The sequence below is a fragment of the Emys orbicularis genome, chromosome 2 (genome assembly GCF_028017835.1).
Source record: "Emys orbicularis isolate rEmyOrb1 chromosome 2, rEmyOrb1.hap1, whole genome shotgun sequence".
NCBI lineage: Eukaryota > Metazoa > Chordata > Testudines > Emydidae > Emys > Emys orbicularis.
Window position 1 is genome coordinate 199,294,730 of NC_088684.1, and position 27,782 is coordinate 199,322,511.

Here is a 27,782-nt window from a genome sequence, read left to right on the forward strand (position 1 = left end):
ATCCTATTTCCAACAAGAGCAGCGAGGATTATGGGGAAAGTGCTTCAGAAGTCCCAGAATGCACAGATATAACAGCGACTGCAAGAGAAGGTGTGTGAGAAAAATCACTTTTTGTATGAAAAGGAGAGTTGGATTTTAAAAAATGGGTTTCCACACTAGCAGGTGTTGAATAAATTTCCAAGGGCACTGTGCATGTGCAAAGATGTTTTAACCTACTCAAGCTATTATGATAAGATTTGAAATAGTTTAGACCTTTGTTTTATATAACACTTGCGAAATAAATGAAAAAAACAGGCCTTTCTGTAAACAAGACTAGTTCTTTGGTCCAGATTTTGTTCTCTAAATAAGCATATTCAATTGTATAACTTACAGATTTTGATGGCTATTTCTTTTCCAGAGATCGTATGTGGTAACAGATGATATTTTCTTATGACACACACAATATGTTTGGAATTCCACTTTGTCATAAATTCCACTTTTAAAAAATAAAGGGAAAATGTTTTCTAAAATCTATATTATACCACAAGATAATGGCTGTGTGCACAAACATACCTATATATACATAGGTATGCATGTGTAACCTATGCCTGCTTGGTGTGGTGCTCTGTTCCCCTCTAGTGGCACCTAGCTTAGCTAGAGATTAATGAATCTGCTACAGCCTTAGTTACAGGGATGCTGGAACAATTTGTATAGTGGGGGCACTGAGAGCCTGTATATGATGGAAACCACTTCAAGCCAGGGGGTGCGGCATATCCCCTAGTTGCAGCACCTATGCTTACCTAAGAGCCAGCTAGCTTTTTAGCTCATGCAGTAGAGGCTCATACACTAAGCTTCAGAGGTCCTAGGTTCAGTCCTGTCCGTAGATGAACAGGGTCTATTGGTGTTACACATGCATGTGTATGTGTACACATACATACAAACTAGCACCCCTAGCCGGAATAGACTTACATTCATTCTTAATTTTCTGCGCTCTGAATATTCCCATTGAAGGCAGTAAATCTATGCAGGATTGGGGTCATGGACTAGAACCTTGATAAACTGCATACTTCATAATTACTTCCAAAACTGGTGGTTTATCTACTTACTAGGAAATATTTAATAGGAGATTGCTGTAATGAGATCTAGATGTCCACATTTTAATAAGATATTCTACAGTACCTTTACTTAGAGTGTAAGCTCTCCAGGGCAAGGACTGTCTTTCTGTAATGTGTTTGTTCAGTGCCCACCAGAATGGTGCCCCTGATCCATGATTGGGATCCCTTGGGACTATCACAATATAAATAATTCGTAGTTGTATATTATGAAGTGTTATAAAATCAACAATGTCAAAATAAATATAGAGTACATTTTGCGATGCACTCTTAATTTTTGTTGTTTATTCATTTACACCTCTTAATTTTAAGCATGTACTTAAGTGCTTGCCTGAATAGGTACTGATTTAGTCACATGCTTAAGTATACCAGGGCCTTTCAGTTAAACCTCTGAGGTGGTGAACTCCTCTTCAGAAGTGCGGAGTGTACTAATCTTCCATGCACATCAGTGGGATTTGAGGGCACACTTCACTTTGCAGGGTCAAGCCATTAATTCCTCATTTGCATAATTCAATCAGTTATTCATAATAGGCAATCCTGTCATTACTTAAAATTGTTGAGGTTATATAATCTGTATATGTGCATAAATATATTCACACACAAGTAGAATCTTGCTGATCTGCACTATTTTATACAGTTAAGCTGACACACTGTCTCCAAGATATGTTTTCCATTTCCAATACTAAGCAACTGGGATTTGGCAGGCAGTCTCTTTTTCCACACAAAGCTGTAACACAGTTTGAATATAATAAATAAACAAACCAGAATATATTATCTGAAACCTGTTATGGGCTGCTGCTGCCTGTCTATAAAAAAGAAACATATATGTGAAACTAAACAGTGAGCCAAGAGGAACAAAAAATGGAGATTGGGGTAGGCAAAAATGCTCAGCCAAGACTATTAAACTAAGAAGCATACAGTGAATTAGGCAAATGCCAGTACCACCATCTGTTCATACATGTGTGCCTGTTTCACATATGTGTAGATGCTGTAGGTGCTTTTTTCTTTTTTGGTTTGAGTGTGTGACAGCCTGGTGAAAGCTGGCAGATCAACTGACTGTTAGAAATAGTTGAGTGTGCAGGCAGCCCGCCCCCCTGATCTTGTCATGCAAAATGTATTCCTTCTTCATCCGAGGCCAGGGGGACACACATTTCACAGCAGCAAAGGAAGAATAAAATGCAAGGAGGAAATTACAAACTGAGGGGGAAGAAGATTAAAGGCTGCTTTTCCTCATCCCCCCCCCGCACAGGAAGAGTTCTTTGTTATATTTATAAAATTGATTAGATAAGTGTGGATTTGTGACTATGGATTGGAGAAAGGCTGCTGCTGTCATCATTTTGGTGGATGGGCTATGAATGAAAGCTGAATATCAATGTATTGAGCAAAGGAAGGGTACAGCCTTTACCATTTACGTGCATGTTTATCAGGGTCAGGGATTAGTTCTGTACGGTTTTTCTCATTCTCTCCTGATGATTGCAGCAAGCTGGAGGGTTCGGATGACACTGGTGAAGGAATTGATCATTTACTGCCTATACTTTGGATTTTCTTTCTCCTCGGTGGTTCTGGTTATTATGTAAAATAATTTGGGAGAGAATTTCTCCCTATTGCAGAGAGACAGAGGCAGCAGGAAGGAGCTGAGTTTTGCAGCCTTGGGTGTTGTTCGCAGCAACAGCCTGATTTATTTTTCGGAGGGGTTGGGGAGCTGAGGGGGAGAAGATGAAGAACTCCGATGGGTTTTTTAGAGGTGTGATCAAGGCTCAGTGGATTTAAAGTGGCTCTCTCTCAGAAGAGGTGCCCAGCTGTCCTGGCAACGATTGATGGGCGGGCGGCTTTTTCACTGTGCCAGCCCTTGCTTCCTCGCGATCGTGCCGTTTCGTGCAAAAAGGGGAGGAAACTGTGCCCATCTTGTCTTAATGTTCAGCGGGGCGTGGCGCGCCTCTTCTCCCAGCCCTGTTCTATGGCAGGCGGCAGCAGCCTGCTTCCTTATTTTTAAAGTTGGTATTTTCTGCCTCTTAGAAGTGGGGGCAGGGGCACAGCTACCCTGATACCTTCCAGCTGTGCCGGCAGCCGTGTTAAGTGCTAGGCAAGCCGCCCCCCACCGCATTATTATCAAGACAAGGCGCGTTTTGCCCCAGCCCTTGGCGTAGTACTGGCGCTGCAGCAGGGAGCGCGTTGCTGTTCTCGGGGCGGGCGCGTGTCCCCGGCGGCTCGCCGTGCAGCAGGGGGCGGGCCGGGGGCAGGCTGTCATGGGAGAGAGCATGTCCAAGCGACTGAAGCTGCAGCTGGGGGGCGAGGCGGAGATGGAGGAGCGGGCGTTCAGCAACCCCTATCCGGACTACCAGCTCCACGGAGCCGCCGCCGCCGCCTCCTCGAGCCCAAGCGAGGCCGCGGAGACCCAGCGGGACCCGGCGCCCTCCCCAGTCGGGGAAGAGCCTGAGTCCCTCCCCTTCGGCCCGGACGGGAAGGTGAGCAAGCAAGCGCGCGCTGGGCCCGGGGGGGCGCCGCCTCCTAGCATTCGAGAACGCTCCGGGCTGCCGTCCAGCGTTCTAGAACCCCGCCGGGCTTTGGAACGTTCAGCCTCCTTCCCCCGCCTTAGGGGGCCCGGCCCGGCCCGGCGAGGGGGGTGCTCTGCTGGTGCTGCTTGGTGGCCGGGCTGAGGGTGGGTCGGAGGGGGCAGCGCCTGGAGGGAGGGAAGGCGCGTGGCCACATGGGGTGCAACCGGGTGGTTATTGACAAAGGTTAGCGTGGCTCAAACCTTTCCCCTACACGCCACGCCCACCAGCTATAGCGCTGGGCTCTCATCCGCCTTGCCAGGGCCTCCTCCCACAGCACTAGGTGCTCCCTTCTCTTTCGCTCCATTGCATGCCACCCATGCGCTGCTCTGTACCCTGCACTCCCCACAGCCACCCCATTATGCCTCCCACCCGCTCTGCCACACTCACATGGCACCGACTCCTCTGAGCCCCCACGCAGCACATTGAACCCTTCTGCTCCCTGCACACTGTCATTGATCTGTATTTTACAGTAGTGCTCGTAGGCCCCCCCCCCCCCCCGCCCATAGGCCATCCCTACAAACCCACAGGTCCTCTCCCTGGCCTTTATACCCCCACCTTACTTGCATTAGCCTGGGACACCCCATTTCCTACTAGAGTGGCCATTCACACATCCCCAGAATACTGGACATTCCAATACTTCCAGAAATGGTGTGAACTCATCCCGCTGGCGTGACCCCGCACGTATGTGCATGCAAGATCACGCTGCACAGAGCATGCCATTTTTAAGAGAACATCGCTCTGCCCCCCCTCCCCCACTGATGTGACCTTGTGTGCAGCTCAGACTGGGGGTGGTGGAGCGGTGCATTTTTCAAAATGGTACCCTCTCCCTGTCCAATGCTGGATAAAACCACATTCGCTTTTGTCTCAGTACTGGCCGGGGCACAAACCACCCAGAAGGAAGACTTTCAGGTTTCAAACTGGATGAATGACCTGCTTGTTTCTGACCATGCCTTTTACAGCGCTTTGCCTGCCCTCACAGACCCCTCAGGCTATGTCTATGCTTATAGTGGCATGTAGTGTGCATGCACTGCGCTCCATCTAGCATAGGTATACATAGCAGTGTAGACAGTGAAGCACTGCTTAGGCGAGTAAAGGTACATCAGAGCCTTAGGATATATCCTACACTGGGCTCTATACAGCCAAGCAGTGTCTGCCCCATCTACACTGCTATTTTCAGCAGTGTAGTGTCCTGCTGCCTCCCCCACTGCTGGATGCTTTCCCTGCCACAGGGAGCTGCCAGTTCTTTTCTACACCACAGGAAAAGGCACTGCCAGAGCCTTTCCCCATTTCCTCCACCATGCCAGAGCCTTTCACTGCCGAGTGTAGCTACACACCGCAATGTGGATGCAGCCTGCTTTTCACTGGCATGTAGGTTCATGTACCCTACACGCCACCGCTAGTGTAGACAAGGCCTTGGATTCTAGTTTGAACCCACAAAAATAAGAATACTCAGTTCTTGTCTTCACTGAAGAAAAAAAGTGTGCTCTTAACTCGAGATAGGAACATGCTTTTATTTGCAGTGAAGGCAAGGCCTCAGAGTAAGACTGGAAACACTAGCCTTATCTACAACTCTCAATGTATGTACAGTAGAAGCTGCTTTATCCGGCACTTCATCATTCGGAAAGCTTTATAAACCAGCATTTCTGATCTTCATTGAAATTCTGGTTTATAGTCAGGTTGATGCGGGGCCGTTAGGGGGTTGGGGCGCAGGAGGGGGTGCGGAGCGCAGGCTCTGGGAGGGAGTTTAAGTGCGGGAGGGGGCTCAGGGCAGTGGGTTGGGGCACAGAAGGGAGTGTGGGGTGCCGGATCCAGAGGGCGCTCAACTTGGGCAGCTCCCCGCAAGTGGCAACCTGACCTGGCTTCTCTTAGGTGGAGGCACAGCAGGCAGCTCTGTGCGCTGCCCCCACCCTGAGTGCTAGCTCCACAGCTCCCATTGGTTGGGAAACGCAGCCAATGGGAGCTGCGGGGGCAGCACTTGTGGGTGGAGGCAGTGTGCAGAGATGCCTGCCGTGCCTCCACCTAGGAGCAGCTGGGATAGGTCACCGCTTGTGGGGAGCCGCCCAAGTTGAGCGCCCTCTGGATCCGGCACCCCACACTCCCTTCTGTGCCCCAACCCACTGCCCTGAGCCCCCTCCCGCACTTAAACTCCCTCCCAGAGCCTGCGCTCCACACCCCCTCCTGCACCCAAAGTCTCTTCCTCTTGTTTAACTGGCATTTTTCACTTACCAGCACCCCCCATTCCCCCAACATGCCGGATAAAACAGCTTTTACTGTATATGTTACAGCTCAGAAATTATCAAACGTTCATTAATAAAGTTATACAGAGAATGGAGGTGAGAGAGAGCGAGCCTCTGTTGGGTCACTTCCCTTCCAAATGCCCAGTTTTCACCACAGTATTCTCGGCTTGCTTACACGGTGACTTACTATGCGGCAAGCCACGGTGTGACTACTGCACGGCAAGCTAGTGAGCTGTAATGTCCTCTATGAGCATTGCTATGGTGCAGTGGGACTTTCGCTGTGCTGTGGCAGTGTCCCTGGCTTGCCGCACATTGACAGTGTAGCCAAGCCCTCAGTCTATGCTATTTTTAGAAAAGATGGATTTCTCTGTCTTTGATGGAGTTCACACTTACTCTTTTTAGATATTGCTGAGCCATTCCTTTCTCTTTTTAATCTATGGCTACTTGCATGTACACATGAAGGACAATTTCTTTTTGTAATTTTTAATTGATTCTATGAGTCTCTTGCCTTGTGATTACATCAAATGATACACACTTGCCAAACTGTTTAATCAGGAGAAGATCTCTCTAGGTACTGATATGGCCACCATCACATTCGTATCTGAGCACCTCACAGTCTACTATGTCTAAATCCCTCCAGTACCCCAGTGAGATAGGGAAGTACTATTCTTATTTTTACAGAAGAAACTGAAAAGCTGAATGACTGTCCAGGATCAAACAGGAAGTCTGTAGTGGGCAAAGAATTGAGCTTTTGAGGGAGTCCCAGGCTTCTGAGTCCCAGGCTCCCACTCTAACCACTGAGTACTTTCTTCTCAATACCACTGGATGGCTCTGGCTCTACCTCTGCCCTGACTGCGAATTACTGAATTTTAACACTGGTAACAGCTTATGTAGGATGTAAGAGTAACTGCTTGCCATTCTGAGAACTATGCAAAACCTGCTTGGGTGAATAAAGGATAACATGGTGACTTACTTTGAATTTCTGTGATATCAAATAATCATCTTGACACTTCAATGTAGCTTTATTTTAAATAAAGGATAGTGGTAGTGCTCTTATGGCTAGGATTCCCCTTCTTTAAGCAAAAAAAAAAAAACCCTTTGGCATCACACCACCTTCCAAAACAATTAACTGCTAATTGGCATCTGTGTTAGGCATCTTGTCAGCAATGAGAATGGGCTCACAGATTGGAGTATTCTCTCTTTAGTAATAGTCCCTTCAGGTCAGGGTTAAGACAGATTGAAGACCTACTGAGAAGAAGTTTGCACTGTGGCTGCATGTGCAGTATTTGTAGATAAATAGAACTCTCCATTCTTCAGTCTGTCATCTTTTTTTAATCACTAGCACCAAAATCAATTAGGTCCCAGTTCTGCAAACTGCTCCCATATCCCTGCATCCACATGGAGGACCACCTGTAGAGCTGGGTGCACAGAGTGATTTGCAGGATCAGTGCCTTAATGTTAATGGCCAAATTCTGATCCGTCTCTGAGTCTCTATTGGGAGTGGGATTTGTTTGTGTATATTCAAAGGCATAATTTCTTATTTGAAAAGAGAAGGAAAATGTGTCTTGGGGATGTAATGTTATTGAGATTAGAATTAAAACTGGATGTCCCCAGAGACTTTTGTAAATACAGGTATAGATCAAAAATCTTCATAAAACCTGGGTTATAAATTCTAATTTATTTTATGAATTTTGCAAGTAGGACCACATACTAAATATATTCAATGTGGGGAGGGGGAATTGGTTTATCTAAATATCTTTATTGTGTTAACACAGAAACACTTGGAAAGTTTTCCCTAAGTGGATCATGTGCAGGGTAGGAGATCCATCTTTTCACACCAACCCTACTTTAGATTCTACACATTCTGACCAGGTTTTAGAGAAAATGTGCATTCATAACTGCTTATTCAGTTGGACAGGCTGAGAGCATCACAAAAGTGAGAACAGAACTTGGAAAATGTGATGAATGAAGATTTTTGCTTCTGTTTTGTTTTTAAATAACTACATTTATAAAATGCACGTGGGAAGAAAATATTAACTGTATCGCAGAACATTTCAAATTCTGATTCATTTGAGAATTTTATGAATCCTTAACTCAGTGAAATTCTCCCACTGCAGATTCATGCTTCAGGAATTCCTAGCTCTAGATTTGCACTAGGAATTTGTTTCATTTTGCTAGTCTCACTATAATGGAGCATGCTAAAGTGCAATGCCTGTGTACTTTCATCCTGTCCCACATGGCATTCACTGTTGATAAGTGAGGCAGTTGGTAGCTAACTGCGCAGCTTTATTTGTAAGTATTTTGGGTCACCTGTGTACCTTATTACTTACTACTGTGAGGGAAAATTTAGCAGGCCTTAAACTTTTGTCAAGGCCTTGAGTTTGGTCAAGCTTGCTTACAGCCCTTGAACTAAGATCCTGCTTGTTTCTGTGTACAAGGGGCAGAAGGAGTCAGAGTGGGAAAAAAATCCCCAAACAGAATAATTTGTAATAGCCCAAGCTTAGGAAATATATAACCGCAATAGCACTGTTAGAAAAGTCAAACCGCAAACGAACCAGACTGTGAACAACAAGAAGGGTGATTGTTCTTTTTGCTTTTGACCTGTATTAATTTTGCAATGTATTCCAAATAAGGTAATTAATATGGAAGTTAACGTGTAATTTGTCTGTGGTTTTAAGCTTTAAAAAGCTTGTGTGTTCCTGAACTCAGGGGGGCAGCTCCAATAGCTGTCACCCCCTGCACGCTTGTAATCAATAAAGGGCCTCAGGCTGATCTGATTGAAAACACAAAGCGTGGATCGATTTTTTTTTTTTTTAAATTTTTTTTTCCCCCCCACGTCATTTGGTGCCATGACTCGGATAGACAGCGATCCCGAACACCGGATGACCACGAGCTGTTCCCCACCAGACCCCGGGCCCATTGAAAAGGTAAGAGACCTTTTGAAATCTCTATTTTGGGTTTCTGGTGGAGGACTGCCCGTAGGCTCTGGGATTGGGTGAGTGCACGTTCTATCCAGACCTTTTGCTGCCAGACAAGCCTGACGCCCTTCTGTTCTGTTCCCCGGGAAGAGCCCTATGTGTGGCTAAATAGGCCTCTGTACTGATTTGTGTGCCAGTGTGAATGTTTGAATGAAAGAAAGAGTCACGGGAAGATGCCCAGAGCTCTCTGCGAAGCTTGTTGGCTTGTGACCGGAGATGTCTCTAAAGCAAGCCCTGTGACTCCCACCTAGAAGGGCCAAAACAGAAGGGCCCTGGCCGAAGTAGCCTTGCTCTGCTGGCTTGACCGCCGAGGGGACTGCCTGGGTCTAGGTTTGTGTGACCCTATCCTCCCCACCCTTGGGTGGTCTGATTTCCTCAACCTCTTTCCTCTGATTCCCCTCCCCGCCTAAGGGCAGTGCATGAGCCACTGATGGGTCCAAATGTCCCACCAAGAAGGGGGGTGTAGACAGTCGTGGACGCCCTACAATAAGCCTTCCCTGTGTAAAAGACCCTAATGAAAGTGATTTGTTAAAATGGGGGCCGGTGAGACCAAAGGAATCACCGTCCCGCCAAAAGGGCACACCTGAGTATTGTATGTTTGTATGTATGTAAATTGCAGTCCTTTCACTTGTAAGCTTTTTAAAGAATGGAATCCCCACAAAGCCAGTTCGATGTGTATTTTAGTTGGTATGAAGAAGCAGAAAAATGGCACCGTGAATCTCAAATGAGGAGTCTCAAGGACTCCCAGGAGAAACTTACCACACAATTAAAAGAAATAAAAAGGGAATTGGCAAAGAATTTAAATTCAACTAAGCCGGCAAGAAATATTATGCAACAAAAGCCCCTTATGTTCACCCCTCAGACAGCATCTCCCCGTGCTGAGGAAATAGTCCCCTTGCGCCAATTCCCGGGCATTGCCACTTCGGGTCAGGAGACCTTGGTGTCTGTGCATGCCGTGTCTCCCACGGATTTGTATAATTTAATTAAAATTTTTCCAAAAATAAGAGAAGACACTGTTAAATTTCAAGAAGAATTAAAAACTGTCATGCACTGTTATAACCCTACCTGGGTAGACTTAAACCAACTCTTGAAGGGAGTCCTGCCCAGGAAAACATTAAATCGCCTTTATCAGGCAGCCCGGTGGCCCATGGAGGACCCAGGCCACGACCAGGACACAATAAATAGGATTAGAAACAGGCTGTGGGAAGCAGTTCTCACAGTCTGCCCAAAGAAAGCAGATTGGGCCAAAATTAGCACCTGTAAACGAAGTAAAGAAAAGAATCTAAATGAAATTTTAGCAGCTACCCAACACTATCACCGCCACATTGAAACTAAGTTAATGACCCTCCATTTCCAGGACATGCAGGGATCCCGCAAAAGCCATTGCGGGGGAGAGGGGAAAGGCCAAACCAAGGTCCCCACCGTCCACCTCCCCAGGGACCCAGTGATGGCACGTGTCATTATTGCAAACAGATGGGCCATTGGAAAAGGGAATGTCCCTACCACCCTGCCCGCTCCACAAGCGGTAGGCGTGGGCAAGGTTCTTGTGCCCCACCCCGTCTCTTCACCTCTGACCGTTTCTGTCCATCCTCTGTCTAACTATCCTGTTTTCCTCCTCAGTCCTTGTTCACGGGCTAACCTTTTGGGAAAAGACTTGCTGTGTAAATTAAATTGTATAATCTGCTGTACCCTAGATGACGTGTATCTGGACGTGCCTGGTCCCACTCAATGAGGTCCTGGCAGTTTTGCAGGAGAAGACCGACCCCAGCCCTTCCTCGTTGCAACAGGAACTGCTGGCTAAGGTCTCTCCCTCCATGTGAGCCGATCATGCCAACCAGGTTGGGTGCATTGGGTCTGCCCAACCTGTTAAGATTTGCCTAAACCCAGCAAGACCCCTTCCTGAGGTGCAGCAGTACCCTCTATCAAAACAGGCCAAAGAAAAATCCAACCTGTTATTACCTCCTGCATTCAGCAAGGAGTCATTTTTCATGCGGTGAGTGAGTGTAACTCCATTTTATAGTGCTGTTAATGCGGCTGTTCTCCCTACCTTTCCCGTTGTCCCTAGCCCTGCTACTATCCTTCCTTACAATGCACCGGTGCTGAGGGGTTGTTACCGCCTCAAGGAAAGATTGTATTAAGTCCCGACATAAAGAATTTAAGGTTATTATTAAATAAGATGCATCTAGATGTAATGTGTGTATGTAAATAAATAAATAAAAGGGGGGTTAGTCAAAAAAGCCCACCCTCCTTGCTAAATTGGTAGTGAAACAATGCCTGTGCCCATGGAAAGAAATAATGCAACAAGGAAAAAAGGATCGGGCCCAGACAAGCAGGCAACCACAGTTTGAGGAAGTTGAAAGAAAGAAAGAGAGAAGTTAACTCTGTAGTTACTGGAAGGAATTAAGCAGTAAAACTTTGTACAAATGTTAAAAGAAAGTGTTATGAAAGGAAGATTCTTGGTTTCTTTGCAGCCATTCTGAAGGAGAAATGTCTGTAAATAATCCAGGCAAGAGGTTATTTAAGTGTAATCATTTAATTATGAACAAGTTAGTTGAATTTGCTTTTTAAAAAAAAACAACAACCCACTCCTGGTGTGTACAATATTTGTTTTATAAATTTAAGATGAATTGGTGTTGTTTTAAGGTTGTAAAACCGAAAAATACTTTTGCCAGACAAAAGAAACTAGTGTTGTTTAATTTTGTTATTTAGCATTTAATCCTTAAAGTGACTTAATGCTTTACAAGATTTAAATTGTTTTAAATAAAGACCAAAGTTGTGGCTGCAGCCGGGCTGTCACCCCCTGCACGCTTGTAATCAATAAAGGGCCTCAGGTTGATCTGATTGAAAACACAATGCGTGGATCGTTTTTTTTTTTTTTTTTTTCCACATCACTACAAAGCAGGCGTTCTATTTTTGAAGAATTAAAAGTAGAAAATCTTATTTTTCTCCTTTGGAAAAAGACTGAGTCAGATTCTATCGTCCCATTAAATGGATTTAAGCTGCTTTAAAGTCAATGGAATTACGCTGCTTTTTTTCCTCCTTACTCTGACTGTTTCTGTTTTTTATTAGTAAATTGGTTTTGTCAGAAGATTGTGAGTATACTTTTCCTCATGAGATTTTGCTGGGGGTGTGTGTGTGTGTGTGTGTGTGAGAGATTTCCTCCCTCCATCCCCAAATCCTAAAATTATCTCTGACTTTATTGGGCCCTCCTGGAATATCATATGGCTTCAGCATTATATCTAGGACCTCATGTCATTACTTTTGAGGGTGGAGGTAGATATAGGCTTCTATCCTGTAACACAGACAGATCCCACTTTGAACACAGTGGGTCTTTACACAGGTTCAGGGGTCTGCTTATATAGAGTGACTTGCAGGATTACAGTCTAAGGCTTGTAAAAATCAAAATGTATGAAGAAAACCTCGATGTTTTGCATGATCCCCATCTGCTATAACACAAGTGGAATGGTGAGTAAGAACTATGTGACTCACATAATGACAGCTGCAAATATACGGGGTACTTCAGTTGCCACAGAAGTCACTGTATTATCAAGCAATCCATTTGATTTCATAAGTTGTCAAGTTAGCCACATAAAACTCATCCACTTTGGAGAAGGGCCAGCTCTTCAAATGGTCATGTTAAATGTGAGACAGTTAGGGCTAACTGCTGTATACAAACTTTGTTTTATAAATCTACACATTGGAACTCTGAATTTGGGATGTGAAAACAAAGCTATTTCAAATTATCTGGTTAACTTAATCACTTAAACAGCTAACCCTTTCAAATGTCATAGATTTATAGGTCAGTCATTCACATAGCTGAAGTGTTCTTTTTACATTGGAAGTGATTTGGATTTAAACTATATATGTAAAAGTTTTAGAAAAGTGATAAACTTAATCTATACTTGTATGGATTGTGGGGGTGGGGAGTTAAGGTGTGGTGTGTGTGTGTGTGTATGTATGTGTATATATATATATATTAGGACTGTCAAGCGATTAAAAAAATTAATCACACTGTTAAGCTGATAGAATACCATTTCTTAAAATTTGTTTAGATGTTTTCTACATTTTCAAATGTATTGAGTTCAATTACAACACAGAAAACAGTGTACAGTGCTCACTTTATAATTATTTTTGATTACAAATATTTGCACTGTAAAAAAACAAAAAAAAGTCTATTTCAATTCACCAAATACAAGTACTGTAGTGCAATCTCTTTATAATGAAAGTTGAACTTACAAATGTAGAATTATGTACAAAAAAAACTGCATTCAAAAATAAAACAATTTAAAACTTTAGAACCTACAAGTCCACTCAGTCCTACTTCAGCCAATCGCTCAGACAAACAAGTTTGGTTACAATTTGCGGGAGATAATGCTGCCCACGTCTTGTTTACAATGTCACCTGAAAGTGAGAACAGGCATTCGCATGGCACTGTTGTAGCCAGCATTGCAAGATATTTACGTGCCAGGTGCACTAAAGATTCATATGTCCCTTCATGCTTCAGCCACCATTCCAGAGGACATGCTTCCATGCTGATGATGGGTTCTGCTCCATAACGATTTAAAGCAGAGCGGACTGACGCATGTTCATTTTCATCATCTGAGTCAGATGCCACCAGCAGAAGGCTGATTTTCTTTTTGGTGGTTTGGGTTCTGTAGTTTCCGCATGGGAGTGTTGCTCTTTTAAGACTTCTGAGAGCATGCTCCACACCTCATCCCTCTCGGATTTTGGAAGGCATCTCAGATTCTTAAACCTTGGGTCGAGTGCTGTACCTATCCTTAGAAATCTCACATTGGTACCTTCTTTGCATTTTGTCAAATCTGCTGTGAAAGTGTTCTTAAAACGAACATGTGCTGGGTCATCATCCGAGACTGCTCTAACATGAAATATATGGCAGAATGCAGGTAAAACAGAACAGGATACATACAATTCTCCCCCAAGGAGTTCAGTCACAAATTGAATTAACACATTATTTTTTTAACGAGCGTCATCAGCATGGAAGCATGTCCTCTGGAATGGTGGCCAAAGCATGAAAGGGCATATGAATGTTTAGCATATCTGGCATGTAAATACCTTACAACACTGGCTACAAAAGTGCCATGCGAACCCCTGTTCTCACTTTCAGGTGACATTGTAAGTAAGAAGCAGTCAGCAGTAACTCCTGTAAATGTAAACAAGCTGAAAAGTGCCAGGATAGACAGCGCTTTATCGCTGGGAGCCGTGCTTCTGGTGATAAAGCTACCACCCCTCGTTTGGGGTGGTTATTTTTTTATCGCCAGGAGAGCTGTCCCCCGGCGATGAAGCGCAACTTACACTGCCCACGTCACAGCATTGCCGCGCTGTAACATGGGCAGTGTAGACATACCCTAATTGTAGCTCATGCTTCCTTTGTTTAGTAAACCAGTTAGTTTTTAACTAACAGGTCGTCAAATCACTGCCATATAATTATTAGAGACAAAATAATTATTATTAATTACAGATCTGTTAGTTTTAAATGCAAAACTTGTTTTGATAAACTGTTTTTCTTGTGTATCCAGCACATGTGTTTTTATAGTAGTTTTATTTAATTAAAAAAAAAAATGCTGGGCTTTGTGCATGTTTAAGTTAATTTGAATTTCCATCCAAACAGAGCCTGGCCCAAACAAAAATAAAATTAATCTTCTAGTAAATAAGAAATACATCATTCACAGTTTTCTAATAAAAATGTACAAACTAAGAATTTGAATGCAGATTAAGCAATGTAATTGCTTGAACAAATAGAGATAGATATAGTGTATAGCCTCCTGGTTAGCAAATAAAAGTACCAAATTTAGTGTGTAATAGCTATATTTGATTGCAAACCAACATGCTTGAAAGGTTGAGTCTTATTTATTGGTAACCATTCTTTAACTAAAAGGTACATATGCAAAACTAGATTAAAACTGATTATTTAAATCAAGATTTCCTATTTGCTGACTTAAATCAATCCACCCTGCATAGGACTGGCTTAACATTCAAAGGAATTTACAGATATTATTTCAGCTATCAAAGGATCCAAAAATATTGGAAGTGGAAACCTGTTGGAAGTTACAAGGGGCACAGGGGAAGTGAATCAAAGGGCTATAGAGTCCAAACAAAGAGTCTTCTCTAATTCATAGCAAAATGCATCTGCTGCTACTCCTGGAATTCTGTGCCACTGTGCAATGCAGAATTTGCGCAGAATCAATGTTCCCTGCAGAATTTGTGACTTCCTCCCAGCACTCCTGCCCGCTGTCAGCCCTGGGCAGCTGGGGCTCCCACTGTCAGCAGGAGCCCTGGCTACCAGGGCTGTCAGCAGGAGCATGATTATATTGTGGTGTTCTGACAAATAAAATATGCAGAATTTTGCAGAATTTAAAAATACTGTGCTCAGAATTCTTAATTTTTTTTGCGCAGAATTCCCCCAGGAATAATCTGCCTGTAATATTTCAGAGACAAGGTGGGTGAGGTAATACCTTTTATTGGACCAACTTCTTTTGGTGAGAGAGAGAGAGGCTTACACCGGGCTCTTCTTCAGTTCTGGGAAATGTCTAATAGCCTGGGACCAACATGCAATATTCCATTCATTTACTTTTCATTCATTTCACTTACTTTTGATGCTAAAGAGACCGTTATTAGAAATTAAACTTGAAGTTTCTACATTTTTTTAAGCTATAAGTGTATCTATTCTTAGATTCACCTATTAACATTTTTGCCTGTATGTTAGTGATAAGGTCTCTGAAGCACATTAAGACCTTGCCTACCTTTGCAGCAGTGTGTAGGGTAAACGTAGCTACATGCCGCAGTGAAAGACTCTGGCAAAGAGAGGTAGCGGGGAAAGGCTCCAGCAGCTCCCCACTGCCTGAGTCTTTCCTCACTTCTGGAACCTTTTCCTTGCTACCTCCCTTCTGACTGAGCCTTTCTCTGTGACAGGGAAAGGCTCTGGCAGTTCCCCCTATCAAAGCCTTTCACTGCAGTGTGGAAAAGCTGCCGCATTGGGGCGGTAGTGGGACACTACACTGCAAAAAATAGGAGTGTCGACTGGGGAGGCACTGCTTGGGTGTGTAGAGAGCCATTTAGGGTACATACATTGAGCTTCAGGTATGTAGGGCACTCTATTCTACTTGTCTAAGATGTGCCTCGCTCTCTGCACTGCTGTTTATACCCATGCTAGCTGGGCATGCACTGTCTGTACTCTGCATGCCACCTGAAGTGTAGATCTACCCTAAGGACGGAGTTCCAGTGCTGGGTGGTATCCATTCTTGTTCTCAGCTCCATCCTGCAATAAAGAAAGAGTACCCTGTTTTTAACTTCGAGTCATCACCATGACTCAGTCCCCTCATGATTCCATGATGAAGTTTAAATAATATTGTGACGGTGCTGAACAAAAGTTATGACTAGTGAGCATTTGCGGGAGCTGCTTTTTAAAAACCACTCTATACCGAAGAGTTGGTTTAGCTGATCTATGTCATTAGATTTAAAAATATCGTAATAAAATGTTGCATATGTCCTGACAACCCATATACTAGACACTGTACTTAATTAGGATGACTTTTAAGTAGGACTTTAATGATACTTAACTGCAAAGATTGCTGCTTAATGGGGATGCGAAGTTTTAATGGGGACATCTTCATGTGTTTTTTTTTTTTTTTTTTTAAGGGGTGTTTAGTTCCTTGGCTGTGTCTCTGTATCCTGCTAGTTCTATTTGTTCCTTTAAATGGTTTTTTAATCCTTCTTGGACTGTCATACATGCAAAAAGTCTGTGAAGTGCATCTCCATCATTGCCTGGCTGTTTACTCCTTCAGTGTCAGCTATACTTGCTGGGCTACCATGTTGGGCATCTCACAGCTCTTTCTTCAGCAGGCTCTTTCTTTTTCCTAGGGCTCAATCCTCCTCCCATTGAAGCTAAATGGAATCTTACCACGGACTTCACTGGAGGCAGGATCAGGCCTCTAGTGTACATGTGTGTGTCTTCCTAACTCTGTATGGGATGGTCCAGTAGTGTGATGGGATTGTAATAATATTGCTTAATCAGGACAAAAGGCCATTTCCTGGGCTGGCCTGGTTAAACAGTTCTATGATACTACATTCAAGCCCAGTGCTGCTTAATATAGTCAAGCAATGCAGGACATGTATTTGCTCCCTGTGGCTCTTCCAGATAATGTTAACTAAAAACAAAAAAATGTGACTAGAAAGCCCACTCAGGCTTAGAAAAACAACAGTTGTGTTCTTTTCTTCCCTGTCCATAATAACAAGTTAAGGCTTCCAATTCAGGAAAACATATATGCATGTGTTGCAGTCTATCATTATTCAGGAACATACTTAAGCACGTGGTTTAAGTCCCCTTTTTGGGACTTACACATGTGCTTAAAGACAAGCCCTTGTACCTGTCCTGAATGAACCCCTTAGTTTTGATTTCAGAATGTTTTCTGGTAGTAATTGTTAAAGACAGAGCATGGCTTGATTTCTACCTGCTCTTCATCAGATCCCAGTTTAAACTTACAGAGCTGATAGTCAGAAAAATCTTGTTCTGACTGGTTAAACAAATTCAATTATGTGAATTATTGGTGGTGAAAATTAAATTGACTTCTAAGATGCAACATATTTTGGGCTGTAAGAGAATTTTTTGGCTCTATGCATACTGTGTGTATATCAAGTATCAGAGGGGTAGCCGTGTTAGTCTGAATCTGTAAAAAGCAACAGAGGGTCCTGTGGCACCTTTAAGACTAACAGAAGTATTGGGAGCATAAGCTTTCGTGGGTAAGAACCTCACTTCTTCAGATGCAAGTAATGGAAATCTCCAGAGGCAGGTATAAATCAGTGTGGAGATAACGAGGTTAGTTCAATCAGGGAGGGTGAGGTGCTCTGCTAGCAGTAGAGGTGTGAACACCAAGGGAGGAGAAACTGCTTCTGTAGTTGGCTAGCCATTCACAGTCTTTGTTTAATCCTGATCTGATGGTGTCAAATTTGCAAATGAACTGGAGCTCAGCAGTTTCTCTTTGGAGTCTGGTCCTGAAGTTTTTTTGCTGTAAGATGGCTACCTTAACATCTGCTATTGTGTGGCCAGGGAGGTTAAAGTGTTCTCCTACAGGTTTTTGTATATTGCCATTCCTGATATCTGACTTGTGTCCATTTATCCTCTTGCGTAGTGACTGTCCAGTTTGGCCAATGTACATAGCAGAGGGGCATTGCTGGCACATGATGGCATATATAACATTGGTGGACGTGCAGGTGAATGAGCCGGTGATGTTGTAGCTGATCTGGTTAGGTCCTGTGATAGTGCTGCTGGTGTAGATATGTGGGCAGAGTTGGCATCGAGGTTTGTTGCATGGGTTGGTTCCTGAGTTAGTTGTTATGGTGCAGTGCGTGGTTGCTGGTGAGAATATGCTTAAGGTTGGCGGGTTGTCTGTGGGCGAGGACTGGCCTGCCTCCCAAGGTCTGTGAAAGTGAGGGGTCATTGTCCAGGATGGGTTGTAGATCACTGATGATGCGTTGGAGAGGTTTAAGCTGAGGGCTGTAGGTGATGGCCAGTGGAGTTCTGTTGGTTTCTTTTTTGGGCCTGTCTTGTAGCAGGAGGCTTCTGGGTACACGTCTGGCTCTGTTGATTTGTTCCTTTATTTCCTTGTGTGGGTATCGTAGTTTTGAGAATGCTTGTGTATATGTTCACAGTGTTTCAAAATAGAGTGTAACTTCCAGTTATCTCAACCTCTGTTTTCAAAAACTTGGGGTTATGTCACCCAGCATCTATTCATTAAATTTATAATTCCCTCCATTATCTATAAGCTTGAGTAAATGTACAGTAACTCCTCACTTAACGTTGTAGTTATGTTCCTGTAAAATGCGACTTTAAGCGAAACGATGTTAAGCGAATCCAATTTCTCCATAAGAATTAATGTAAATGAGGGGGTTAGGTTCCAGGGAAATTTTTTTCACCAGACAAAAGGCATTATATATATCTCTCACACTCACAAGTTTTAAACAAACAATTTAATACTGGTACACAGTGATGATGATTGTGAAGCTTGGTTGAGGTGGAGGAGTCAGAGGGTGGGATATTTTCCTTACTGCTAAATGATGAACTAGCAATTGGCTGAGCCCTCAAGGGTTAACTCTCACTCTACAAGGCAGCAGGAATGGAGGGAGATATGCGCATTTCCCCTTTAAGTACACTGCCTTGTTAATTAGATCAGCTTGCTGAGACCGCAGCTGCTGCAAGCTCCCTCCGTCCTGAGCCCTGGTGTGTCCCCCATGGAAGATGGGGTAAGTGGGGTGCAGGAGCAGGGGGGAGGGGGACACCCTGACATTAGCCCCCCTCTTCCTTCCCTCCCCCCCCCCCCCCCGCCCGCACAGCAAGCAGGAGTCACGGGAAGCCGCTCCAAGGCAGAGGGCAGGAGCAGCACATGGCAGTGGGGGGAGGGACAGCTGCAATTGCTAGCCTGCTGGGCAGCTGCTGCACAGGGAACTTAGGGGAGCGAGGAGCTGATAGGGGGCTGCTGGTCCACCCTGGTTCCAAGCACACAGGCTGCTCTTCCTGCAAGCAGTAGACAAAGCAGGCGGCTGCCAAACAACGTTAGAAGGGCGCATTACACAACTTTAAACGAGTATGTTCCCTAATCAACATTAACCGGGACGACTTTAAGTGAGGAGTTACTGTATTTGGATAATCTAGTTTTTATTGTAATAATACATGCCAACCAAAATATACTATGAGGCAAGTGTCCGTTTTGGATACCCAAGTACCTTAGATTTATTCTTCATACTCTAGCACTTTCTTTAGATGATGTTGGTGTTTAATACAGTTCTGAAAATCTTGAGAATTTAAGTGAATAGTGGCTTCTTGGTGCCCAACTGGAGGCACTTTAGAGGCCTGATTTACAGAAATTGCTGAGCACCCAGTCTCTGAAAATCAGGTCCTTTTAAGGCATCTTGAGTTAGACATCCAAAGCAACTAGACACTTCTGAAAATCCTGGCCTACAACTTTTAAATAAGAAGAAAAGTTATCTTTAAATTGAATTTGCTACCAAGCATCCACCCCTCCTTTTGTGAGTCCTTGGTTTTATTTTTAACTTCCCCCCCCCCAAAGGTAAGATTATTTATGAGTGTAAGGACTTGTTCTAAAAATAGCATGTGGAGTTGTTTTTCTTACAGCCGTTGATGTTTACATGAGTTCTAACTATGCTGCTTGCATGAAAATGAATGTTAGATCAATGAAAACAGGATACGGTGTTCTGCAGTCAGTGTTTCAGAACGTTCAATAAGGACCTGCTTTTGCAGAACTGGTGTTTGTTTCCATAGGGATTGGAGTGAGCTGCAGCAGGATTGTTAGATCTCTCTTAAACTTCATTTGCTGTATGGTGACAATGCCAAATGTCTGTCTCTTTTTCAGAAAAGGAGCTGTAGTCAAAGATGCAAAAATGAATAGTAAGTTTAATAAAAAACAAAAAAAGTCTTTTGCTAAATTCTGAGTCCTGGTACCTCTGTAACTCATCAGAGACGCATCACCTAGCTGGATTCTGCAGGTGCTGAGGCTACTTGTGCTCAGAAGAAGGAGCTCCCTGCCTTCCAAGGCAGCGATGTGGCATGTATGGCCCTGTCTAGAGGAGAAAAACGAGGTGTGTTTACCAAATGTGCTAGCTAGTATAACCCTTCTGCCAGGTGGTGTTGGCAGCAACAAAGGCCAGGTTCAGTGTCTGGGGGTTATTTTTAGCATTACAAAACAGAATGGCTCCAGCCCCACCCAGGAACCTGGGAAAACTGAATACAGCATTGGGGCACCTCCTGTAAGGCAATATGCCCCCATTCCCAAGCACTGAGTTTGTGCATAACAAAAGAAGACTTTCGAGGGGAGAGGGAACTCAGCTTGATTTGGGAAAAAGATCGCAACAGTGACTCAGAAGTATGCAAACAATAAGTAAAACACCCCACAATATCTTGAGCAGTTTCTTTGCTGCAGTTTCCTAACTTGCAGTATGAAAGTCCAAGGTCCGTTTAACTCCCCCTTTCCCTCCTTCACACCCCACTCACAATTTCTTGTCTGAGGTCAGTCAAGCCTGGGTGTCCAGAGGTTCGTTCATGTGGCTTCACCTCCACTCACTGGGTGAGGGACAAATGATGCCGCCACCATCACCACTGCTCTGCTGTGTCCTAGTCTGATCCTACAGCACCATGACCACTTAGCTCAGCTAAGTAATCACAGTTCTAGGATTTGCTAGGTAGGGGAGTGACTTTGCTGCTGTTGCATCTCTTATCGCACTGCATTTAGCTGCAATTCCACGCTCTGATGGTCCACCACTTAGGCCATGGCTACACTTGCAGATGTACAGCGCTGTGAGTTAAACCTGACTTCGTGCAGCTGAGTAGGGAAAGCGCTGCAGTCTGTCCACGCTGACAGCTGCCCAGCGCACTGTTGTGGCCACATTTGCGGCAATTGCAGCGCTATTGGGAGCGGTGCATTATGGGCAGCTATCCAACAGAGCACCTTTTCCCATTCTGGCGCCGTGGGTTGTGGGAAGGGGGCGTGGGTGCGGGGGATTCTGGGTCCTGTCCCAATGCCCCCGTGATGCATCGCTTCGCATCCCAGAAATCCCTTTGTTTCCGTCCACCTTTGGCGCCATCTTTCAACAGTTTCTGTGCAGCGCGATCTGTCTGCGGGAAATGGAGTCCATACTGCTGAGGCGTATGCTGACGAGTCTCGCCAGCACGTCACGTTTGGCTGTCGAACTATTCCTTAAGATCCAAAGTGACAGTGACAGTGAGGGTGAGGAGTCCGACGATGCTATCAAGCCGCGTAACGCGTACGACACGAAATTGCTTGTGGCATTCACGGATATGCTCAGCACCGTGGAACGCCGCTTTTGGGCTTGGGAAACAAGCACCGAGTGGTGGGATCACATCGTCATGGAAGTCTGGGATGACGAGCAGTGGCTGCAGAACTTTCGGATGAGAAAAGCCACTTTCATGGGACTGTGTGAGGAGCTTGCCCCCACCTTGCGGCGCAAGGACACGAGATTGAGAGCTGCCCTGCCAGTGGAGAAGTGGGTGGCTATTGCAATCTGGAAGCTGGCAACTCCAGACAGCTACCGGTTGGTCGCAAACCAGTTTGGAGTGGGAAAGTCGACTGTTGGAATCGTGTTGATGCAAGTTTGCAAGGCCATTAATCACATCCTACTCAGAAGAACCGTGACTCTGGGTAACGTGCAGGAAATAGTGGATGGCTTTGCACAAATGGGGCTCCCTAACTGTGGAGGGGCGATAGATGGGACGCACATTCCTATTCTGGCACCACCCCACCTAGGATCCGAGTACGTTAATCGGAAGGGGTATTTCTCTATGGTTGTCTAGGCGCTTGTGGATCACCGTGGGCGTTTCATTGACATTAACACAGGCTGGCCTGGAAAGGTGCATGACGCACACATCTTTCGGAACACTTGGCTGTTCAGGAAGATGCAGGCCGGGACTTTTTTCCCAGAGCGGAAGATCACGGTAGGGGAAGTTGAAATGCCCATTGTGATCCTTGGAGATCCCGTTAATGCGGTGGCTCATGAAACCCTACACAGGGAGCCTTGACAGCAGCAAGGAACGGTTCAACTACAGGCTGAGCCGGTGCCGAATGATTGGAGTGTGCCTTTGGCTGTTTAAAGGACCGCTGGCGATCTCTGTATGGGAAGCTGGACTTGGCTGAAAACAGCATCTCCGTGGTTATATCCGCGTGCTGTGCCCTCCATAATATTTGTGAAGGGAAGGGTTAAAGCTTCACTCAGGCATGGACCTCTGAGGTTCAATACCTGGAGGCTGAATTTGCACAGCCAGAGAGCAGGGCTATTACAGGGGCCCAGCGCGGGGCTGCAAGGATTAGGGATGCCTTGAGGGAGCAATTTGAGGCTAAAAACCAGCAGTGATATCTGGTGCCCTGCACGGGAGTGAAGTGCAGTAGTTCCAATCTTTAGGAATCAGTGTTTGCTAAGCAGACTTGCAGTGCCTGTTTATTTCCTGGACTAAGGAGTCTTTTACTTTATGCAATAATAAAGAATGTTTTCAAAGCCAAAAAAATCCATTTATTGAAAAGAAACAAGGGGGTGGAGTGGGGAACAGTACAATCACAGATTCGCGTATGTCCTGTCTGGTGTACTGTGCAGGGAGTACTACACTTCAGGACAGTTATACTGCATGGTGATGGGGGTTGAGTGCAGAGGGTAAGGGTCATGGTTTTCAGGGCTGGGTGGTGAAGATACTGGTGTTGGAGGCAGCTGGTGGCGTGAAGAACACGGAAGTTGGGGAAAGTGGGTTGGAGGTGACAGTGGGGCACAACGGAAAGAGTTTTGGGACAAGGGCTGTAGGGGGGGTTGGCATTTGCGTTTGCGGTACTGCTCCTCTTTCTGCATGGCTACCAGCTCCTGGATAGCGTCTGCTTGGCGCTCCAGGATGCTTATGAGCCTATCAGTGCTTTGCTGCCGGTGTGCGGTGCTTTGCCGCCGGTGCGCTGCATTTTCCTGGCGGATCCTGCTTTCTCTCTCCCTCCAGTTCTGTGCTTTCTCATTCTCTTTAATAGATTGCTGCATCACTTCTTGCAGCATGTCTTCTTTGCTTTTTCGCGGTCTCTTCCTGAGTCTTTGTAGTCTCTGAGCAGGCGATAAGAGGGACGGCTGAGGTCTCAAGGTTGATGCAGCTGTATAGGCAAAATGCAACATTTAACCGAGGCAGCATTGTTTATACCAGACAGAGTAATGATTCCCCCCGCACTTAAGGAGTAGAAAACACACAGGGTCTACACAATAGCATAATTTTCCCGTCCGAAACAGAGCGCACATATCCCACAGGAGCCTCAAAATGGTGAGTAAGGGGGACTGATTGTTTCAGGGCTGCACTGTCCTCTGGGTTTCTGTGCCTTGGGGAGAGCCAACAGCTTCAGGGGGCACCTACACTGACCCAACATTTTCCACAGGAGTTCGTCCTGGACGATATCTCGCTGCTGAGGGTGACCTGGGAAGCAAGGGAGGGTCTTCTACTGCAGTGCGGCTTCCGCCCTGGCCCATATGCAGCTTGCCTGTGTGCAGCAATGGTCCCCCCGCCCCTCGCGGCACAGTGGCGCGGACACGTTAGCCTGGCTGGGACAAGGACCACGGTGGCTCTCCCGATAAACCTGCGCCAAGCACATTGCACACGTTCTGGATGAGACATTCGAGGAGATTACCGAGGCTGATTACCGCGATGTGATAAACCACATCAATGCACTATTCCGCATCTAGGCATGCATGCCTAACCCTCCTCTCCCAAAGAGCCCGCACCGAAAAAATTCCTTCCCGAAAAACCCCCCCGCTTACCGGGAACCTGCTCTTCTGTTTGTCCTCCACCAAGTACCGGCCGCTGCGACTGGCTACCTTCCTCCTGGCTCGAGAAGAGCTCCTGGCTGCATGGCTCTAGGGATTCTGGGGTGTCTCCATCCGGCCCACCACCATCACTCCCATTTTCCTCCTCCCCCCCCACCCCCCCCACCCCCCCACCGGCTCTGAAGTGTCCATGGTGGTGCTCGGAGTGGAGGTAGGGTTAACCCCAAGTATCGCATACAGCTCTTTGTAGAATCGGCAGGTCGCGGGGGGAGCACCCGAGCAGCCGTTTGCGTCGCGGGCTTAGCGGTAGGCACTCCGCAGCTCCTTCACTTTAATCCTGCGCTGCAGGGCGTCCCAGTCACGGCCCCTTTCCATCATGTCCTTTGATACCTTCCCGAAGGTATCGTAATTCCTACGGCTGGAGCGCAGCTGGGACTGTACAGCTTCCTCCCCCCAAACACAGATGAGGTCCAGCAACTCGCCATTGCTCCATGCTGGGGCTCGCTTGGCGCGTGGAGGCATGGTCACCTGGAAAGACTCACTGATAGCACTCCACACCACGCCGGGCTGAGCAAACAGGAAGGGGATTTTTAAAATTCCCGGGGAATGTAAAGGGTGGGTCACATGGTTGGTTACCTGAGGCCAGGGCAGTAGAGTTTGAACTGATGACCAGAGTGGCTAGAACAGGCATTGTGGGATACTGCCGAATAATTCTGGAGGCCATTCACAGCGCATTGGGCGGCCACACTGGCGCCGCAGCGCTGCAGCGGCAGCGCAATACTCACTATTCCTCTCGGAGAGGTGGAGTGCATGCAGCGCTGCAACCACGGAGATACAGCGCTGCAAATGCCTTGCCAGTGTGGACGGGGAGTGAGTTACAGCGCTGTAACTCGCAAGTGTAGCCAAGGCCTTAATGTTTTCAGCTCTTAGTGATTGCTGCAAAGAAACAAGGACTCTCAATTGAGTTTTAATTAGCTCTGTCTGAAAACACTGGAGAGGGAGGGTCAAATGGCAGTTAGGACCTTTTAACAGGATGACCCAGATAGAAACACCTACCCTCCCACCCCACCCTCTGTCCATCACTTGAATTTCGCTCACTGTCCCATGCTTAGCGAATGAAGGTTACATTCACATATAATATGCCATGGATTAGGGCATATTAACTACAGTTCTGCTGCCCTTTAATCATACAATAAGGATAACATTTCATTACCCCTGCATCCAAGGCTTAAGAGAATTTTAACCCAAAACAGGCAAAATTGATTGCCTTGGCAAAGTAGGTCTGCTTCTGAGGCTTTTCCTCCAGTTAAAAACCTCTTGGCAACTATGATTGTGATCAACATTGCTAAGTGGTGTTATGCTAATTAGCACATGTTAGCAAACATGTTAGGTAAACATATCTCCCTTTCCTAGCCTAGACAGTGCCTCACTCACAGCTCCTCTTCTCCATGCCCAGAGGCAGAGTCCAAGGGTTTATCCAAACACAAACATTTCAAGGTGCTCAAACTGTGTGTAGACAAGCCCTCACTCTGCTCCTCAAGTGTATTGTTAGACATGGAAAGATTAGATTTTTTTCGTTTTTGTTTTTGTTTTTTGGTAAACATCAATTTCACTGTAGACATGCAAACTGATTTTAAAAAAAATTGCACCATTAATAATCAAAATTTACAGTTAGGCAAAATAGGAAAAATGCTGTTTGAGAACTGCAGTTTTCTAAGGATATTTACTTTATATATTTTTTAACATGTGTTGTTGACTGTTTGTGTTTAACAGTTATAAAGCTTTAATTTTTTGAATCTCCATGTCATTAAATAATTACTGCCCTAAATGCCCAAAGCTTCCTGCAACTGTGAACATGTAAAGTGATTAAAAATTGGAGAAAATATTTAAAAATCAGAATCGATATTCTCCGTCAAAATGTATATTTAAAAAAAAAAATCGAATGCTGCCAAGCCTGTGTATTGTCTTCATTTAGACTGCTCACAGGAATGGAGATCCGCACCGACAGGGTAAACTAAGCAGACCTTTTGTTGAGGTGGTTTTCCCAGTACACGCTCTACTATCAGCAACACGGTTTAGTGCGCACACAGACAGAGTCTGTGTCTCAGGGTCACTTCTGGTGCCTATCTTAAAGGGACAGCGTACCAGTTATCTAACTGTGCATGAATACAGTGCAACAGGGATGCTGGGGGAGGCCGTGAGCATAGGACTGCTGTGAATGAGTGCTTTATAACATGACTGTTGCAGCATAGCCTATTGAGACTGAACTTGGCTGACATTTCAAAAATGAAACTAATACGTCCAGGTGAGACGAGGGTCCACTGGGGCAAAGCTATTCCCTTCTCTGCTGATTGCTGTGTTGGTATTGCAGGGAGCAGTGCCCCCCCCCCCTAAAGTCTTCCAGAACTGTTTGGGACCCTTCTTCTGCTCCTGCAGGAGCTCTATGGAGGTGAGAAGAGGAGAGTCCAAGAAGGCTGTATGGGGCTGAAGAGGACCTGGGATCTCACTTGTTCAGATAACCATGGGTCCCTGGGCATAAAAGTGTGAAATCCTGACCCCATAGAAGTCGGTGGCAAAACTCCCATTGACATGAGTGAGGCTAGAATTTCACCCAGAGCGTGTATGTTCTCTTTTCTTCCTTACTAGCATTGCTCCCCTCCCATCCCCCCTCTCATTTTTCTACCCTTGTTTGCCGTTTGTCTCTGATCAGGTGCTTATTGGAAGTTCAGTTTTCCAAAGTGATCTTTTGCAGGATAGCCTGGCGCTAGACATATAACGTTTGTGTGTTTAAAAGAAGTCATCAACTTAAAAATCATACTTCTGACTGAAAACTTTTTATGTAAAATGACTGAGTGAGATGAGAAGGAAATACATTTTTCTGTTTGTTCACTTGACAGGACCTTGGGTATAGTCAGTTTCATTGTTTTCCCCTGTATTGTCAGTAAGTTTCTCCTTCGGTTTGTGAGGTTTTACTTTTGTCACACATCATCAGGGGAGAGAAAAACATAAGAGATGAAATGTGATTGTAAAACCACAAAAGTTTGCAGAGAGCTTGAGGGGCTGATGATCCAAAGGTAGGATGGTCCAGTGGTTAGAGAACTAGCTGGCAACTCTTCCCTGCTCTGTCACGGACTGCCTGTGTAACCTTGGGGAAGTCCATTCAGGGCCAGGTTAACAAAGATATTTAGGTGCCTAAAGATACAGATAGACACCTAGTGGGGTTTTCAGAAGCACCTAGGCACTTGATTTCTCAGTGGGAATTAAGTGCCTAAAAATGCAGATAGGTGCCTAATGGATTTTTCAAAAGCACCTGTGCAGCTAAATACCTTTTAATAATCTTGCCCCAGTCCCTCTCTGTCTCCATTTGACATCTGTAAAATATAAATAGTACTTCACTTCCACATAGGGGCATTGTTAAGATAAATATACTAAAGATTGAGGTGTTCAAATGCTATCGTGATGGGGCCAAATGAGCACCTAAGATAGCTTCAGGTGCCACACTGTCTGTCTAACTTACTTGCTCTCTTAAATTTACTGGATTTTAAATTGACAGTATTCCTTCAAACCATAAGACTTTCCAGTGGTTGTATTTATGAC

At 45.2% G+C, this 27,782-nt stretch overlaps 1 protein-coding gene across 1 annotated transcript in view; it reads left to right on the plus strand.

The window, feature by feature from the left end:
• The first annotated feature begins 3,337 nt into the window (after window positions 1-3,337).
• Window positions 3,338-27,782, plus strand: part of LANCL2 (LanC like glutathione S-transferase 2) — a 59,353-nt gene continuing 34,908 nt past the window's right edge. Inside the window, exon 1 of the mRNA XM_065399364.1 lies at window positions 3,338-3,556. Within this exon, the coding sequence (XP_065255436.1) occupies window positions 3,338-3,556 (219 nt within the window). The remainder of the gene's footprint in view (window positions 3,557-27,782) is intronic.